This window comes from Capra hircus, chromosome 19, assembly GCF_001704415.2.
Source record: "Capra hircus breed San Clemente chromosome 19, ASM170441v1, whole genome shotgun sequence".
Lineage (NCBI taxonomy): Eukaryota > Metazoa > Chordata > Mammalia > Artiodactyla > Bovidae > Capra > Capra hircus.
The window spans coordinates 48893285-48914026 of NC_030826.1; the positions used below are offsets into that span (position 1 = coordinate 48893285).

Below are 20742 nucleotides of genomic sequence, written 5' to 3' on the forward strand. Positions count from 1 at the left end.
TAGCCTTATTTTAAAAAAGTGAGGCTCAGAGAAGCTAAGAAATAGCATCAAAAGACAGCATTTGGGAGCCCCAGAGGGTCACATGAGATGAGCCTGCTTATAGGCAGAGGGTTGGGGTAGTGACTGCAGAGCAGCACAATGAAGCAGAGAGAGGGGCCATGAAATAGCCTCATCCCTCAGAGCCTAGGGGGCGTTAATGAGTTCATTTCAGCCCCTCCTCTGTCCTCTTCCTCCCCTGGGCCCATTCAAGATCTAGAACCTTCTCCCTCATGAAAAAATCTCTTTCTTTCTCTTGTTGACTAGAAAAGCAACTTGGCCAGAAGACTGTTAACAAATATTCCCTTTATTAGATCCAGGGTTTATTTTGCCTCTAACCCCCTAAAAATAACACAGGTATCATGGAGAAATTGGGGAAAGGAGGAAAAAAAACCTCTTGTCAGCTGCTCTTTGATTTTCTAGCTTAGATCCTTCTAAGCCAGAAGAGTCTTACTAGAGTTGCTCTCATCTGCTCCCTGCCAGGACTAACTTCCTTTGTACCCAGCATCTGAGCATCCTTAATTTGCCTTCCAAACAGAATGTGATCCAGTGGAATGAACCTCTTATTGGAAAGTGATCATCAGGTAGCTGTGAAATCTCCAGCATCTGAAACAGAATGTGCAGGAAAGTGATGTTCCCTGTTAACACTGAAAACATGTACTTGTATCTCTTGGAAGTGATAGGGGGGAATCTGCAGTCAGGAAGAAGAAATCCAGGAAAGATGAGTGAAGTACCTGGGCTCCTTGCAAGAATAATTTCCGGACACAGACACACCCCAGTTCAGTGTCAGGAAAGGAAAGCAGCATATGCAAAACGCACGGAAGAGCTCGAGTTTCTATTCACTACAGACATGCTTTGGGAAAAAAAAAATGAAAGAGCTATTTTTAGTCCAGTGATTGATTAGGGTTGCTATGGCAATAAGAATCACTTACGAGAAGGAAAGTGAATGTAAGCGAGTCTTAAAGTGAAAGAGGCAAGTGCACTGGAAATTTTATAGTCGGTTTCTGGGTGGTGCTGGGAGCCTGGCTGAATTGTCCACACATGCCGAGGGAGAGAAGGGATGGTGGCTGTAGAGAACAGGCCAGGGGGACAAGTCTGAGGCTCTCTGGGGGCTCCATACTTCAAAAACATGCAGAGGTGAAGCTTCTGGAAGACCTGCATTATCCACTTTGAGATCATCATTATTGTCATACTATACCCCCCACGTTGCCCAGTGCATGGTGGAAACTGCAAGCTAAAGGGTACTGCTGCTGCTGCTGCTGCTGCTGCTAAGTCGCCTCAGTCGTGTCCGACTCTGTGCGACCCCATAGATGGCAGCCCACCAGGCTCTGCCGTCCCTGGGATTCTCCAGGCAAGAACACTGGAGTGGGTTGCCATTTCCTTCTCCAATGCATGAAAGTGAAAAGTAAAAGTGAAGTCGCTCAGTCGTGTCTGACTCTTCGCGACCCCATGGACTGAAGACTACCAGGCTCTTCCATCCATGGGATTTTCCAGACAAGAGTACTGGAGTGGGTTGCCATTGCCTTCTCCAAAGGGTACTAATCCCTCCCATACCAAGCAAAAATCGTATTCTAAAAGTATGTTTCTGAAACTTAACCTCATCTGGTGGAGTTGTTAAAAACAGATCCCAGACTCCTTTCCTAATGACTTGCTTTCGGAAAGTTGGGAGTCCCAGAGCCCAGATCGGAACCTAGAACTTGATTTTTCTTTTTAAAAATAGCTTTATTCACTCCCATATTATTCTCTCATTTCAAGTGTACAGATCAGTGATTCTTAGTCTATTCATAGAGGTGTGCAACCATAACTACAATCCAATCTTAGACTACTTCATCACCCTAAACAGAAGCCCCGTACCCACGAGCAGTCACTCCAGCCTCCTCCCCTACCTCATGCCTGAAGCAACCACTAATCTACTTTCTATCTCTGACTTGTCTATTCTGGACATTTCATGTAAATGGAATAACATAGTATGTGGTCTTTTGTGTTTGGATTCTCTCAGCATCCTTTCTATGGCAGAATAATATTCCATTGTATGGACACACCACTCTAAATGTACCCATTCACCAGGTGATGTGTACTTGTGTCTACTTTTTGGTTATTACGAATCATGTCCAATGCCATGGACATTCTTGTAGGTGCTTTGTGTGAACATGTCTTTTTGTTTCTCTTGGGTATATACTTAAGAGTGGAACTGTCCGTCATATGGTTATGGTTAAATTTTGGAGGACCTGCCAGATGGTTTTCCAAGTGGCTGCACCATTTTGCATTCCCACCAGTCGTGTCCGAGAGTGCCAGGCTCTCCATAACCTTGTCAGCACTTGCAATTGCCCAGTGTTTCTCAACCCCAGGAAGTTCTGGAATAACTTTAGGTCAAAATGATGAACCAAGGTAACCATTCCTCAGTCCAATCTGAGACACACAGACATGACTCAACACTGAGGTAATAATGACAAAACTATGGATACTGTACTATTATCAGGCACTGTCTCAAGTATTTGGTATATAAGAACTCATTTACTCACTCCTTAACCCTCTCATACAACTCTGTGAGGGTCATTTTACAGACAAGAAAACAAAGGCAGGGAAAGGTTGACTAGTATGCCCCAAATCATACATTTACATGATGGCTCTGGAATGGATTCACTCCGGCTGTCTGGCTCTGAGTTCAAGCTCATGACTCTGCATCCTGCTGCCTGTTGAGTATTAGGAAGGCACATGAGTGTTTCTATTGGAGTTTAAGTGATCAGCTGGGGGTAAGGGTGGTTACGGTCCCTCAGTATGTCCTGTGGCCAATGACAGCAGATAAAACACGTGTCTGTGTGCATCCATCTAATGATCAGTCCAGTTCAGTTGCTCAGTCATTCTGACTCTTTGTGATCCCGTGGAACGGCAGCATGCCAGGCTTCCCTGGCCATCACCAACTCGTGGAGCTAGCTCAAACTCATGTCCATAGAGCCAGTGATGCCATCTAACCATCTAATGATAGATGTGGTTACTTTAAATAAGCCCAAGAGGCTTATTCAAATAGGAGGCACCCAAAAGATATATTGGGGGAAATAATTAATAATTTAAGAAATTCACAGTGGTACTCCTTTAAAATGCCAAAATATCCTAGTACCTTTGAAATATACAATCATTTTCAAAAATTCAAATGTCAATATGATGACTTAAGATAACTCCTACTGTGGAAGTGCTCTTATTTTAAAAAATTCTTTTTTGGCCATGTGGCTTGCAGGATCTTAGTTCCCTGACCAGGGACTGAACCCGGGCCATGACAGTGAACACACCAAGTCCTAACCACTGGACCTCCAGGGAACTCCCCTGGAAGTACTTCAAAAGTACTTGCCCAGAACCAGGAAGGGAATGAATCCTCAGGTGTGAAAAAAATATTACAAGTGAACAAATGTTCATTACTATACTGTTGGTCCTATAAAGGACAGGGAAACAACCCCAAAGTCCACCGGTAGAACGTTGGTTAAGTACACTGTCGTGAACTCTAAAGGTTTTTAAAAAGCAAAGTGCAAAACAGAACAACCTCATTTTTGCAAAAAGAGGGGGAAAAAGGCATGTTAGCATATGCACAGAAAAAACAGAGGAATAGATATGAAAATATTTTCATAGAGGAGAAAATTTAAACTATGGGGCCTTTTAATTTTCGGTGATACAGTTTCTTGTAGTACTTGAATTTTATAATAAATATCGACTTTTTCAGTAAGCAGAAAAAATTCAAATCCAATTTAAAAAGTACACAAACACATCCATGATATCCCAAAGTGACTATATTATCTCTAACGGAAGTCACAAATGACTAAAAACTTTCACTGTCTCAAGTGGTTCTTGTATCACACTTTTATGGAGTCTTAGAACGAGGTGGATCTGAGAGGTGATACAGTTCAGTAGTTCAAAGCACTTTTTAAATGGCATCCGAGTTCTTTCTTCAAATAATATGTTAGGTAAGTATCTGGTGGCTAGTGAGGCATGTTCACGGAACTTCCTGGACCAAAAGAAGAAAAGTTTGAAAATCGCTGACTGAGCCCAGTAATACAATGCTTTACTTCTGGTTACCAGCCGAAATTCTTCCATGTCTGAGAGCCAGCATTTTACAAGGAGGCTTGGAGTCAAGAAAATTAAATGTAAGAGTTGAGACTCTGGCTTGGGGCAGATAAAGTACTTATAGGCTTTTAAAAGATCATTTCCTTTTAGCGTTTATCTGGAATTCAATGCATTCCTCTCTGACCATCTTGTTCTGAAACTCTATCAGACTTGATCTTCTCTCTAATGGAACCCCCATGAAGACATTGATTCTCTGGTACTATATTCTGTAGTATCATATTAAATATACTCCAAGGCCATAAAGGGAATTTCAGCTTGAGATGGGATCATTCATAAAACTGAACTTGCAAATGCCTTGTCCTTTCACTAACAGGAGACTTACGTTCAGATTGTTCCAGTGAACCTAGCGAAGTAAGTCTAATGGTTAAGATTTATTATCTTCTAGGAATTCAGAGCTGGAGCCTGCGCTATTTGTAAAACAGCAGACTGGGTGGCGAATCTGTACGTAGAGGCAGGAGACGACTTAGATTTTAAAGTACCTTTCAACTTTTTAAATTCTTCATCGGAAAAATTTTATCCTTCCATTTTGACTGAAGATTTGTCCCATAGTTGGAAGGTAATATAAACTCTTTTGCGCATAGAAAATCTTTAATAGACACAACAGTTTCAAGAAGGTGTATGTCTGGCTGTCCCACATCTATTCAGAATCTCAGTCATCCTGCAGGGACTGATGTAAATAAAATAAGGGAGATATTTGAGCTTTCTTGGCTGTTCTGGGTTCCCAGGGTCATGTATGACTATACAATCTAGGTGGGTGGCCCTAATGACAGAGTAGTTAGAAAAAAAAAAAAAAAACTGCAAAGAAGATAGGACTAGAAAAATGAGAAGGGGAACCCAAGTGGAGAAAATTTTAAAGAAAAGAGAAGAATTTTAAAGAAAAGAGAAGGCAAAGAGGAACAGTATATAGGTAATACAGATGAGGATGAATTGGAGAGTGGTTTCCCCAGTATAGGCTGCATCAGAAGAAAAACGTGGCCAAGGGGAGCAGTGGGACCTGAAAGAGAAGTGGGGGAGGGTGAGAGAGAAAGGGGGTGTGTGGAAGGCAGAGCATGGAAGTACAGCAGGAAAACAGCTGTTTGTATTCCGGCCCACAGTCAGGAAATGCACACCAGCCTCTCCGCTGCTTTTCACTAGCCTGCACCCGACACTGAGGCTTCTGTCCATTCATCAGCTCCTCCACTGATGAAGCCTCGTCTGTCTTCTGATATGCTGAGTAACAGCCACCCACTGGAGAAGCAAGGGCAAGAGGAAGAGGGAGCAAATGCATGAATGCAAGAAAGGTTTCTCAATGGGGAATGGTTTGCTACTGGTGCTTCTATGGAATTGAGGAGGGAAACTAAATTCAGGCTCATTCAATCTACAGTTGGACCTGCCAAGGCAGAAATAACCAGAGGATGATGGTGAATACCAATAGCTACCCATGATAAAGGCAGGACAAGGAGTTAAGGAGCAGATGGAAAGAAACTGCATGTAAATGAAAAAGAACTGTATGTAAATAAGAGATTGGAACAAATCAGTGGTTCCCCATATACAGGCTGGCATATGGCCAGGTAGGAAACTTTCATATTACAAGCCTTCCCAGTTAAAAATGGTTAACAATCACCCCCTCTTAACCAACTGGGCAAATTCCTCACCTAAACACATACTGCAGTTCAGAGTATCTTAGTGATTAGAAAGGCTGAAAGATGTGGGGACAATTTTGATTCACTTTATTTAATCACTGAAATTTACTATTTCAGTGTATCCATATTTACATGTGTTTAATTTTATTTTTGCAGAAAGAAATCTGCCCACAAAATCTTCCCGGTTGTATTATTCTGATCACACCAACTTGAACTGAACACAACTCCACAGACATCAGTAAACTGTATTAGAAGAGAAATCCAATTTTCAGTACAAGTAGAAAATAGAAAAGAAGGAAAAGAGTATTTTTTAGGGAAACCTTCTTTGGAAAATGCCTTTCAACAAATATTTTTTCTTTTGGTGATTGTCCTCTGTTAAGTCATTCTTATGGACCTAGAGATTACCATGCTAAGTAAAGTCAGTCAGAGAAAGATAAATATCATATGATACCGCTTACATGCATAATCTAAAACAAAAACAAAAACAAATTTATTTACAAAACAGACTCACAGACACAGAAAACAAAATTATGAGGACTTCCCTGGAGGTGCGGTGGATTACAACACACCTGCCAATGCAGAGGACACTGGTTCAATCCCCGGTCTGGGAAGATTCCACACGTCGAGGAGCAGCTAACCCCGAGTGCCAAACTACTGGGCCTCCGCTCTAGAGTTCGTGAGCCCCAGCTACCGAGCCTGCATGATGCAACTGCTGAAGCCTGAGAGCCTAGAGCCTCTGCTCTGCAACAAGAGAAGCCACCAAAATAAGAAGCCCATGAGCCACAATGAAAAGTAGCCTCCATTCACCGCAACTAGAGAAAGCCCACACAAAAGCAACGAAGACCCAGAGCACTCAAAAGTAAAACAATAAGTAAAAATTAAAAAAGAAAACAAAATTATGGTTACCAAAGGGGAAAGGGTGGGATAAATTAGAAGTCTGGAATTAACAGACATATAACAGTACATGTAAAATAGATTAACAACAAGGTTCTACTGTATGGCACAGGGAACTATATTCAATACCTTGTAATAACCTATAATGGAAAAGAATCTGAAAAAGAATATATATATATATATATATATATATATATATATATATATATATATATATACATACATATCTGAATCATCTTGCTGTACACCTGAAAGTAACACAACATTGTAAATGGACTATACTTCAATTTTTAAAAAATGCAAATAACTTTAAAACACTACCTTATGGTAAAGAAGCATATTTTAGCTTCTGCTCTCCCCCCACCGCCCCACACCCAAAAGTCGCTGAATCAATTTTTGTACAAAGAAGAGACTGGGAGAGCTGGAGTAAATGGAAATGGGATAAATTGGACAAACAACGCTGGTTGTCCCAAGGTTCCTGCTTCCCCAGGCACCAATTGATTGGGTTGCTGAGATGTGGAGACAAGTGTGAACCCTGAGCAAGGACTGTGGCACATTTGCGAATAAAGCTGGTTTGTAACGGGGTCACTCGTACAACCAGCTCATTTTCTAAACTGAAGTAAATCAGAATGCATAAACTCCCTGTCATCCCCACGTACTGCTGCCTTGGCTGTTTGGTCTAACAGAATTGATTTTGCTTGAAAAGGAAACTTGCAGGTTCTGTGTCGCTTAATTCTTCAAAAATCCATTACAGTTGGGAGCTCTTAAAAAAAACTCTGGTGTTTTAGTCACAGTAATCTTTAGACAACATATTAACCCACTAAAATTTAAAAGAAAAGTAACATTTACTGAAATAGAATTAATCCACTAGTCTATTTCAGTTCAGTTCAGTTCAGTCACTTAGTTGTGTCTGACTCTTTGTGACTAGTATATTCAGTGGGCACGTAATAGCTCTGACCCTGAGGGAAGCTTCTGGAGCACCTCTAAGTTTTAGAAGACTGGCTTTGCAAAATCCAAGGTCCTATGGACAAATAAGTGTGGGAAGTATTATATACTATGGCTCCCTTTTGGAGATTCATAATGTAGCTATTCTGCAATGACATGATCTACTAAAATCTGTATAACCAGGTGTTTCCCTTACTTAACTGGCTATGAACCATCTTAGTGGTGGTTATGAATGGTTCTAGACTGTACCCAGCTAAGCTGAAGCTCCAATACTTTGGCCACCTGATGTGAAGAGCCGACTCATTGGAAAAGTACCTGATGCTGGGAATATTGAAGGCAAAAGGAGAAGGGGGCGACAGAGGATGAGATGGTTAGACAGCATCACTCATTGAAAGGACATGAATTTGAGCAAAGTCTGGGAGATAGCGAAGGATAGAGGAGCCTGGCATGCTGCCGTCCAAGAGGCTGCAGAGTCGGACACGACTTAGCGACTGAACAACAATAACAATTCTATCTTAGCTTACACAGTAGCTTAGATGGCCAGATTGTCTTCTAATTGCCTTCCAAACAAGACCAATCCCAGGGTTCAGGTATAATAACGTATCTTCCTTAGACTTGCTACTGTTTCCTAGTTATGTAATTTTGGGGTTTCTAGTACCCTTGGCTGGGACTCAGTGAAAGGTGGGGGAGGAGAAGCTTAAGATGGATGAGAGAGCTTGAGAGGAATGTACATACAGCAGCCATCAGCTCTTTCATTCACTGGAGAAACTGATGAGGTCAAGAGAGAAAGTGAAACTCCTATCCAAGACAGTGTGCTGCTTTCAGAAAAACACCTGTCTCCTTAGTGCTACCCCTGGGAAGACAACCTGAGTTCATCCTGGGTGACTGATGACCCAATTATGAGTAGCCCAACTCTCTTCCCAGGCTGGACTAGCCCAGACCTGAGCAACCCTCTCTCTCACTGTGGCTCGGTACTATTCGAGGTTCTCATGCAAGAATCACTTCCTACTCCCTGGTCTGTTATAGTTGCCTTTTTCCCTACCTCTTCAACTAAATAATTAAAATGTTGGGTAGCACTGGACAGCCCATTATTATCTTTGGGGAATAGTCAGTCCTTCCAACTAAGATAAAAGGTGCTTTCCATTCGTCATCACCTCTTCTTCAGATTCTCATTAAAAGATGTTTTGGTGGAGTGGGTGGTCACAGTAGCAAAATATATACAGCAACTGTATATTCTAGGTCACGGCTATTGACTTACTATAGGCTTGAGTATTCAATTTCTTACAAATGAGAAGAAAATCCTTTTTTCTCCCCTGCTTCATTACTACCAAGGTTGAACTGATGCTGCAGAGCTATGTTCATACTCTAGAGTGGCCTTTTTTTAGCCCTAGGAAAACAGAATCGGCCACTTTGGAAAGCAGCCAGTCTCCTCGGGCACCTTCCTCTGTGACTTTATAAACTTCAGAAGAACCGGCAGGTTTTGAAGAACTGGTTAGATGATCTGTCCTCTGGAAAATTGTCGTCATGTCATTCTTTGTTTACTGTATAATTAAGATTTCTTTTTCCTATAACTGAGCTAAAGATATTTTTTTCCACTTCCTGTGCAAACTACATTTTCACATAATCCTAAACACACAGAGTCACTCATAGTGATGAAAAAGCTTTTACGTCTTGATAACCGTGATAATACTAAGGCCCGAGATGACCCGAAAGAGAAAGTTCTCTTGGCTGGATTTCTCACAAATGAGGGCACCGTGAGCTCTCAATAATAGGTTGGACAGTCAGAAATAAGACCCAGGGGATCCTAGGAATAGACATACACTGCTCTGGACTAATCCTATGAGGAAAGACACCTGTCCGGAGTATAATGAAGAGCCCCTCTGCCTCCCTGAGCGAGAGTGGAGTGTGGTGACCCCAGCTGGGAATTTGGCTTTGGGGTAGTTTTGTTTTGGGGCATAGACAGGAAATATGGGACTTGGAATGACATCAAGAAGAGATATTCAGGATTAAAAGATCAGGGGATAAAGAGCCCACCGAAAACACATTTAAAACAGGGGAAAAGATGAAGACAACTAAAAGCATCTGTCCTAAATCCTGGGAGCAGACCCTGTCATTAGAAAGAAGAGTGGGCTCTTCCTCCCAGGCAGAGAGCGTGAGAACATGGCTGAGTCTTAGTCAGGAGGAGGGAGGCAGCTTCAAAATCAGAACTGCGGGCCTAAAAGTATGCACCTGCAGCCAGAGAGGAAAAAAGCCAGAGATCCTCACTGGGGAGATGGAAAGAAAAGCTGTGCTATATTTGGGATGGAAAATAAAAGTGGACTAGCCGGGAACAATGTTGCTTCCCTATGGAGAACTAAACCCAGACCTTGCCCTGAGACTCAAAGCTACCATGACCTGCCCTCCATGTGTCTGGGCAGCCAGGATCCAGAAAGATCACTTGCCCACTGAGCCTGGAATGACCAGGTGGTGGACTGAATGTTTTTGCCTTCCCTATATATGTTGAAGCCCTAATCCCCGAATGTGATGGTGTTTGGAGGTGGGGCCTTTGGGAGGTAATGAGATTTAGATGAGGTCATAAGGGTGGGGCCCTAACGATGGGATTAGTGTCCTTATAAGAAGGGACCAAAGAGCTTGCTTTCGCTCTCTCTCTGCCATATGAGGACACAGCAAGATGCCTGTCAGCAAATCAGGAAGAGAACTCTCATCAGGAAATGAACCAGCTGATATCTTGATAATGAACTTCCCAGACTCCAGATCTATGTAAAATAAATGTCTGTTGTTTAAGCCACCCAGTATATGGTGTTCTGTGATGCAGCCCAGGCAGACTAAGAGCGGGTATCTGCAGGTGGGAGTTCCACTCTCCCCATGGTCCAGCTCAAACTCCACCTGCTCCAGTAAATCCTCCCACCTTTCTCCCAGGCAGAATTTCTCTCTTTTTTGCACAACTCTCTGTTTGCACTTTGACTCTAACACTTACCCCTAGTCTTCCCTGAAATACTGACAGCTATGTATTAATTTGCTCTCATCTTATTTTCCCCTGCTCAAGTCGCTTCAGTCGTGTCTGATTCTTTGTGACCCCATGGACTGCAGCCTGCCAGGCTCCTCTGACCATGGGATTTTCCAGGCAAGAACACTGGAGTAGGTTGCCATTTCCTTCTCCAGGGGATCTTCCTAACCCAGGGATCGAACCTGTGTCTCCTGCAGCTCCTACTCTGCACCATTCAGTCCATTTCACTCCCCGAGCCAATCCTACTGAGGCAGGAAGTACTAATGTTGTCCTAATGTGTCACTTGATTGGCCCTAACATGAACGTGGCATGTCAGCTGCAGGACAGCTTCCCGGGTTTCAGAATTCTCTCTCCTTTCTTTTCCTTGGTTTACCAATGTTCCCCTGTTCTTATAACCTGACTTTTGTATATTAGTTTCTGAGACCACTTCTGCTCCACTGTTGGCCCCTCCCCATAAGAGGTCTGCCAGATAAAATATGAGATAAGCCCTCTTTTAATATAAAGTATAGCCCATGCAATATTTGAGACATACCAAAAATTTACTTGCTGTTAATCTGAAAATTCAAACAACTGGACATTCTGTATTCTTCCTTGTTAAGCTAGCAACTTTTTCACCCTAGCAGCTCATGACCAAGTAACCTACGTAAGAGGGGAATGTTGTCTTCTTGCCTGTACATCTTCTTGAGGACCACAGTCCTGTCTATGAAGCTTATGGCCCTACCCCAGGGGCCACAACTCTCCTTTTCACACTGTAGTTGCTTGTCTGGCTGGATCCCAGGGCCATTCATTCTGCCTATTGGTCTGAACCTCTGCTGTGACCCCGTTCAGAGCTCATCCAGGTCTGAGCATCAGCCTGTTCTCTGAGCTGTTGTGATGGCCTGTCCCATTTTGCCTCCAGAAAACTCCAACTTGCAGATGATTTGCAGGATTTAACTGAAATACCTAACTATTTCCCAGCAGACTGTGACTCCCCAAAGGGGCAGGGATTACTGTTTAATAAAACTTAGCATATAGCATGATGCTTTACATATTTTTGGTGCTTCATCATAAATTACTGTTAATCTAAAGTTAAAAAATGGTGCATGGATTAAATTGTGTCCCCCCTAAATATATGTTGAATTCCTAACCCCAGTTCCTCAAAATGTGATCTTATTGGGAATTAGAGTTGTAGCAGATGTAATTAGTTAAGATGAGGGCAAACTGGCATAAGGCAGGTCCTTAATCCAATATGACTGATTCCAAAGAAGAAAGACTTCCCTGGTGGTACAGAAGATAGGAGTCCATCTGTCAATGCAGCAAACACAGGTTCGATCCCTGGTCCAGGAAGATTCCATGTGCCACAGAGCAACTAAGCCCGTGGGCCACAACTACTGAGCCCGTGCACCTACAGCCCGTGCTTTGCAACAAGAGGAGCCACCACAGTGAGAAGCCAGCACACTGCAACAAGGAGAAGCCCCCGCCCGGCTCCACTAGACAGAGCCCACACACAGCAACAAAGACCCAGTGCAACCAACAGCAGAGAAATACAGTTATAAAAAAGAAGAGAGACACACAGTGAAGAGGATGCTAGCGAAGGAAGACACGGTCACACAGAGGGAAGACAGCTATGTGAAAATGGAGGCAGAGATTGGGGTGGTGCTTCCGCAAGCCGAGGAATGCCAGAGGCCACCAGAAGTTAACAAGAGACAAAGGAGGACTCCTTCCCTACAGGTTGGAGAGGGAGCACTGCCTTGCTGACAACTTGATCTAGACTTCGAGTCTTCAGAACTGGTGTAAATTTGTGACCCAATTTGTGATACTTTGCTACAACAGCTCTAGGGAACTACCTTAAGGATTACATTATTGACCCAAAAAATGAGAGTCTAGAAGAAATCAAATAATACTTGAGAGTTAGAAGGGGCTGACTATGAGATTATACAACTATAACTTCTTTATGCTTTGTCTCCAAATTTCCTCAAACAGAAACATCATAATTTGTGTTCCTTTAAAAATCTGAACCATATGATTAGAACTGCATGAATACTGTGGGTCAGAGGCTGGGCAGAAGTAAAGGCTATGGGTCCCTTAGAAATCCTCTGTGGTCTGCACAGAGGTGGGCACAAGAGACCAAGATCCCATGGTGAGAGAAACTGGCAAGAAAGGTTTGGGAGGTACATCCCTGTGGGGTGACTTTGTCAGGAACCATGGTTTCCATTCTGTTGCCTTCTGTTTTCAGAACCTCAGTACTTTAATATACACACTTGAAAAGTGAAGACAATATCACTAAACATTTTTCAGACTTCATTTCTCCATTAATTATTCCCACATTTCATTAGTAGTATCATGAGTTTATGAAGAATAAGTGCTACTGGTTTGGGTCAAGCCAGAGTGACCCAATTCTAAGGCAGCACATAATTATCTTTGCGTAGTTACAGGGACAAGAATTCTCTTGGCCATGCAACTACAGATTACATTTCAAATGAGAGGTCCATGCACAAGCTTTTGGAGATGTAGCAAGTGGGATAACATCAGCTACCAATTAAATCAAATCAAATCTTAAGACAATCCTAATGAGCCCAGTCTGCACTGAGACACACCAAGATATATTCCAATTTATTTGTCCATAGAACTTCCATTGCACTTTCATTCTAGCACTGTATGATATATGATAATTTGTGCATCTTCAGTCACGTCCAACTCTTTGCAACCCTATGAACTGCAGCCTGCCAGGCTCCTCTGTCCATGGGATTTTCTAGGCAAGAATACTGGAGTGGGTTATCATTTCCTACTCCAAGGGATCTGACCCAGGGATTGAACCCACATCTCCTGCATTGGTAGGCAGGTTATTTACCACTGCGTCACCTGGGGAGCCCCATGATATATAATAATAATGAATGTTTATTGAGTATTCACCATGCACCAAGGACTAGGCTGAGAGTTCATACGGATTATTTGATAAAAATCTTCCTATCACCCTCATGAGACAGGAAATAGAGACTTAAAAGGAATTAATCTGCATAACTGTTAAAAGGAGGCAGGATTCAAAAGTTTCCAAAGTCTTCCTCTTGAAGACTGTACAATTGATGGGGCTGGGAGTGCTGTTGGCGGGGAACCATTTCCTGCTCTTACAGGCAATATGCTAACAGTCTTCCATCCGCTAGATCAGGGGTTGATAAACTATAGCCTGGGGACCAAATGTGGCCTGCTGCCTGGGCAAATATGCCCCTGCCTATATGTCTACATATAGCCTCTGGCTGCTTTCTCAAGGACAGAGACTGTTCAGCCCACAGACAGAAAGTATTTACTATATGACTCTTTATAGAAAAAGTCTTCTGATCCCTGTGTTAGATCATTGAATTGTTTTATTAATACTAACAGATCTATTAAAAGGGGATTATCTCAGTTTTAGAGATGAAGAAACTTAGGTTCACAGAAGTTAAGCTCTTGTTCTAGAACAGTGTTTCTCTGATTTCCAATACATAAAAGTTGTACTTTGCCATAGAATTGCCTTTTTTCTTCCAAAGATTGGAGATGGTGCTAAATGTATATTCCTTCATTTCATGAAAGAAAAGAATGAGCATTCTCATTACCAACAGTCCTTTAAGTGGAATAAATTTAATTTTATGAAAAGCTTTTTCTCACTCCATTTTGTAAAGGGTGGGTGAGAGTGCAGTCATGGACCAGCATGAGTTCAAGAACTGGCAATTGAGGGTCACTTCCTTAAGAAATTCATCTGGTAAGTGGCAGAGCCAGAGGTCTCAAAACAGGCGACACTTTCGTATCCGATGGGACTATCCATCTACCGCTGACCCATGCATTTCTTCTGTCATTCACTAGTGCAGGGAACCACGCTCATGCCGAGGAAATCATGAATCATTTTTCTCCACGTCTTTCTTACCCTCTCTCTTTCCTCTGGCTGTTTTTTTGGTTGTTTTCGTTTTTGGCTGTACTACACTGCATGTAAGATCTTAGCCCCCCATCCAGGGATGTGTGGAAGTGTAGGGTCTTAACCATTGGATTGTCAGGGAAATCCCAACCTTTCTTTGGCTGTGTTGCTTAAAACTAAACACTCAGGACTTCCCTGGTGGTCTAGTGATTAAGAATCCTCCTGCCACTGCAAGGGACATGGATTTGATCCCTGGTCCGGGAAGATTCCCACATGCCTGGGAGCGACTAAGCCCCTGTTGCCACAACCACCAAAGCCTTTGCCCTGGAGCCCGTGCTCCACAAGAGAAGCCGCCGCAGTGAGAAGCCTGTGCACCGCAACTAGACAGTAGCCCTCACTCTCCACAGCTAGAGAAAGCCTGCAAGCGGCCCAGCCGAAAATCAAATGAGTAAGAACACATGGATCTTTAACAAAGACTCAGCCTGTTCAAAATTAAAGTCCAAAGTACTCAGTCTTTTTTCTTTAAGAACAAATAAAAAATAACCCCCTGTTTATTTTTTACCTTGCTTTCCCCCCTTTTTAAAACTTTTTATTTTGTATTGAGGTATAACCGATTAACAATGTTACAGTTTCAGGTGAACAGTGAAGGGACTCAGCCCTCCATACACATGGATCCATTCTCCCCTAAACTCCCATCCCACCCAGGCTGCCACATAACATTGAGAAGAGCTCCATGTGCTACACAGGAGGTCCTTGTTGGTTATCCGTTTTAAATATAGCAGTGTGAACACTCTTAAGCCTGACTGAGCTCAGTTAACCATTTTCTTCTTATGACAGTTTGATCTGTTCGCCATTGAGGAAAATGATCCGTATGAAAATACCAACACAATGACATTATAGACTTCTTTTTTAGTGTAAGTCACGATGCTAGAGGCTCTTAGGACAGGAAGAAATTAAATGACTTTATCAAGCCACTGAGACTGTCCAATCTGAGTAAAACAGTTTGAAGGTATGTCTTTCAAGTTTCAAGGTCTTTCTATAAGGGATCAGATCACAGACTATAAGGAAAAGCCTCTCCCTCCATTGATAATTACCATCATCTCTTTAATACCGCATTGCTAGAAATTGTTCTATTATAGTGAACTACCGCAAATTGAGCAGTCAAGCTATTTAAAAATACAAGCAAAAGTTAATAATGTAAAGTGACTACGAAGGCATTTTAAATTACATTCATATTCTTGAACAAATGAGAACATTCAAATTATTGCACTGTATATAACTATATAATGGCATATATTTAAATATTTCTTATTCTGAATTATTCCTCTTTTTTTAAATTACATTAATAAGATGAGAAGTACAAGGGAAGTTCCAATTACTCCTCTGATCTTAGGCTGAATATTTTTAAATGATTAAATGAAACTTACTGTGTATTCTGGTCCCAGATGTTCATTTGGGCAAGAGGGAAAAGAAAAAAGAGAAAATGATGATTAAGACCACACTTATATGCAATATAAAGCCACAGAACTAACAAATATTGCTGAATTATAATTATTAAAAATGTGGCAAAGAAACCTTCTGAGAATTAAACTTTCATAAATACTAAGTGTCTCCATGTTTGTTCTTGAAACTCTTTCATATGATACTTTTGCGGTTGGGTAGATAAGGAGTGTAAGACAAGATTCAATTAGCCTATAGGTTTGTGGCTAATTAAAAACTAAAGAGTCGGCCTTAGAAAAGCAGAATAAAAGGCTAATAATTCCAGTAGAGCATTTCATTAACCACAAAGGAAATCTTTTAAGTGGAAAAGCAGCTTTTAAAACCAATAAAAAGAGCTTGTTAGGCTGATATTCAAATGGGACCTTGAATTTTCATGTGTTTGAGGTCAGGAACCAAACCTTTTAAATTTTTGGGCCAGTTTCTAGCTCAGTATCAACATTTTGAGTATCGTTATCACACCACTACAAGTTGAGGAGGAAACTGATTTTCATATTATCTGATTGCAAAGGAAGTGGTTAGGAGCAGAGAGACCCAACAGAACCTTTTATATAAATTACAAAAATAGTCAAGTTTTGCTCTGTGTGTGTTGGGGGGAGGGTGTCTGTTAAGCAAAGAAGTCAAAATAAACAACTTGATTATGAACAAACCACACCTTAAAATAACTTAGGGATTATTGAGAAAAGAAGGAGAAATAAGGATAATGAATTACTTTACAATTAGCCTCCAATTAAAATAAATTTATATTAAAAATTTTTTTATAAAAAGGATAAAGAAACCTCTAGAAATGTCACTAAGTAGAGCTTCCTTTTTCTTCTCTATATGCTATTTACAATGATCATTTCAAGAAGGAAGATAGAATAGTTTAGCTTAACCCCTACAACCTCCTGCTAGGAAGAGTGTTGACTTAAAGGTATGGAGACAAAGGGTCAGGGAGGTGTCACAGGGCTCCTGTGAGTCCCTGCTGGGATAACTCACGCTCAATCAGTGAAATCTGAATCCCCCTATGTCCTAGCATGGATGCTTGTGACATACTGGGTGTACAAGGACTTACCTGTAATTGTGTAGGGATAATAGTTCCATGCCTTCTCTGTTACATAAAATATTTTGGGAACAACAGCTCTAGCCCAACTAGGCAGTTTGCTAAGAGGAGAGAAAGAAAACGACAATTAGAGTCTGTCCAGTGCCTCACCCTGCTACCCTATCTGTTCAGAGAAATTGACTGCTGGAGAAGTCAGAGGACTTCTACTTCTGCTCTTCTCTCCACAGCAACTTGGTCTCTATCTCCCTGGTCTTCATCACGGTTAAACTGTCCCGTTCGTATTAGTATTTAGGACACGTAAGATGACCACGGATAACAGAAGGCAGGAAAGAGGTTCAGAACAGATTGGTTCCCCAGAAGGAACCAACACTGCCAATACCTTGATTTCAGACTTCTGACCTCCATCCTGGGAGAGGATTAACGTGTGTTGTCTTAAAGCCATCCAGTTCACCACAATTTGTTACTGCAGCCCCAGGAAACTAAGGCAACGACAGAGCCATTTCTCTGGAACAGAGACCCGGGCAGCCATTTGCAAAAAACATTCTCAAAACAAGGAAAACCCAAGGGCACAGGTCCCAAGACCGTTAGTAACCAAGCACTAATTAAGTTTTGCTTTGCTTCATTCTGTTTTCCTTCTGAGGCAAACTTCACAGCTTTCTGCAGGCCCAGAAAATTCCTTATATATTCCTGTAATCTGTTTGCATGATTTCATTTCCCCCACACTCTACTCTGGGGCTTTGTTTTTCCGGTTGCTACTATCTTGTTTCTTTCCTGTGCTGGTGCCTACAGCTAAGTGTCTGGGACACCAACGTCTAGCAGTACATCAGACCCAGAGATAGGACGCAGACTCTCGGCAGTTGGCAATAAAAAACATCAAGAAGCAGTTGTGAATTGCAAGCTGATCTAGCTAAGACAGTGGGGACACCAAGGTAATAAACCCCAAATCCCCCTCTTGGACACAGGGTTTAAATGACATCCAGAGCCAGTAAAACACCATGCTCCTTGTATGTCTTCCCAAATTGCTTCTCTTCTTTCTGATAGTATCCAGGACCTGCTTTTTAAAACACAAATACGTATTTTTGATGGTTGGCCAGACCTAACTCAAAGAAAGCTCTGGGCCATTTATCACAGCTAAAATAAATGGGGAAATCAGAGTCTCCCCTGAAGCCAGGTGGGCATCAGATAAGGACACTGTTCATAGGTGCGCTATGAGGGGCGTGCAGAGCAGCATTATAATTCACAGAACAGTTCTTTTTGCTGCTGTAATGCAGAATGTCTCACTCTCATAAAATCGTTTCTGCAGTAACTGCTCATTTACCTTCCCTTTGCTCCACTAGGAAGGAAGAAGCTTGCTTCTCAATAGAGGATTTTATAGCTTTCGCCTAGGATTTATTCTTTCAGTCACTGAAGCTGGAGGATAACTGGGATTGACATTGAGAGTGGGAAGGCAGTGCTGGGCTGGCTTGTGGGAAGTGGTCACGATCACCAGGTCCCCCAGGTCCCCTCCTGCTTGTCCCCACACCCCAGCGTGATATGCCATTGTGTCAGTCAAGGAGATGTTGATTCTACTCATAGGCAAATTGGTTTCTCATGCTTTCAATGGATTGAAATGGGATTGTAGAAGCTCCCCAAGGTAAGCTAGGCATTGTTCAGCTTAGACCAAGTACTTTTGTCTCCCTTCAAGCGTTAGAAACCATTCTCCACTGTTCCGTCTACACTGCACAACCCCCACACCCCGGACTCACCAGCCTCTTGATAGTACTTTGGGGTCCAAGTCTTCCTCCCTTCATAACTCATTCCCTGTATCATTTAAAAAGCCTCCCAGCAGAACCATATTCCTAAGCAACAAGCATTTTCTGGAAGGAAGATGACAAACACCAGTCATTTTCCATTCATGTTGAGACTTGTCCTATTTGTAAATGATCAGGACTACAGGCTCTAGAATCTTTACCTTAGCTGTCTCGTCTGCCAACGTACGCAGAATATGCCACACAATCATCAAATACCTTTTCCAAGGCACCCTAAAACGACATTTAGCCAAGATGGCTGATGTGATTTTATGTGACTCTTATACATAGTCTGGGAAGCAGGCCCTTCTGGTATAAGCCTTTTATTAGGCCAGGCACAGGAGCCATTGGAACAAATTCCATGATATGCCATTTAAATATTTTTAAGCCTACTACAGACCTTCTCTCAGCCCCTGACTTCCCCAGAGCACATCATTACTCAAATAGCTTTTGTCTGAGAAAGTAAAATTCATTTTTCCCTGCAGCAATGATTTATCAGGGCTGCAAAGGAAATGAAATTAGACTCCACTGCTGCTGTCACTTTCATGATGTATACTGCCACACAGCCTACCATTCCAAGGAGAAGCCTGCCACTCAAACTTGCTACCTGGCGTCAAACAAGACTCTCTCTGCTGGAAAGATGGCATGACTTGAATCATGCTCTCTTGGTCTACCGGCAGAGATCAAACCTCCCCAAATAATCTCACCGTGGCTCAGGCTTTAGAGACACTGAGTGAAAAGACAAAACTCTAAAATACCGCGTTTCTCTAAAACCTTTGTCCATGTCTCCCAAGGACAGACTTTTTATACTGTTTCATTTCTTATATCTTTACTTTGTATGAAATAGTTGCCCCAGGTTACATGGGACTGTCCTGGTTTTAGCAGTGAAAGGTCCTACATGCTAAATTCCTCGATTATGAGCAAAATGGGAAGCTGGTCATTCTAGAACAGTGGTTCTCATTTCAGCAGGAAAGAGGTGAGGGAATTTCCCCCTCCAGGAGCTATCTGGCAAAGCCTGGAGACATCTTCAGTCATGAGAGCTGAGGGGGTGGGGATGGGGAGTGATGCTGGTCTGGCATTTAGTAGGAAGAGGCCAAGGATGCGCCAAGGCAGGCATAATCTGAATTTGCCTCAGGTTAAGAATGTTTATCTACTTCATAAAGAGTTTTTGGAACTGAATCCTAAACCATCTCTCCCTTCTATGGCTTTACAATCCAGATTATCACCAAATTCTCTAGCATATCTAACCTCATTTTGCAATTTATGTCCATTTGGGAATATTTTTTGGCTTCAGGGGTTCTTGAACATCATCAGGCCAAATGTGGTCCAAATGGAGTCTAATTTCATTTTCTCAACAGGGGTCAGAATATGACAGTCTCAACTAGACACTTTGAACTTAAACATTCCAGGCAGGGAGTCCTTCTGAGTTCACAAAATAACAGTACTTTGGGAAGAATTTCCTGGGGTCCAGTGGTTGGGATTCGGCATGTTCACTGCGAGGCCTGGGTTTAATCCCTGGTTGGAGAACTAAGATCTTGAAAGTCATGCGGTGTGGCCAAAACCCCCACCCCAAAACCAACCGACACACAAACAAAAAAACAGTGCGTCACACAAGATTTTCTGCCAAACTGCAAATCTGAAACTAGTCACTATGTACGCTAAGATTAGGCTCAAAGAACTGGAGCTCATTTAAGTGATTTTTAAAAAATAATTTTATTTCTTTATTTATGGTTGCACTGGGCCTTCACTGCCGCGTGCGGGCTTTCTCTAGTTGCAGTGAGCCGGGGCTACTCTTCGTTGCAGCGCACGGCTTCTCATTGTGGTGCCTTCTCTTGTGGAGCACAGGCGCTGGGCTCGCTGACTTCAGCAGTTGTGATGCGCCAGCTTGGCTGTTCTGCGGCATGTGGATTCTTCCTGGACCAGCGATCGAACCC

General features: G+C 42.3%; 1 protein-coding gene across 6 annotated transcripts in view; it reads right to left on the reverse strand.

Annotated features, from left to right (window-relative positions):
* PITPNC1 (phosphatidylinositol transfer protein, cytoplasmic 1) overlaps nt 1-20742 on the reverse strand; it is a 261543-nt gene that overhangs the window by 98313 nt on the left and 142488 nt on the right. For all 6 annotated transcript variants that reach the window (XM_018065383.1, XM_018065380.1, XM_018065382.1 and 3 more), the window contains 2 exons: nt 17034-17122; nt 15910-15917 (listed from right to left, as the gene is read on the reverse strand). In XM_018065383.1, coding sequence (XP_017920872.1) covers nt 15910-15917; nt 17034-17122 — 97 coding nt within the window. The remainder of the gene's footprint in view (nt 1-15909; nt 15918-17033; nt 17123-20742) is intronic.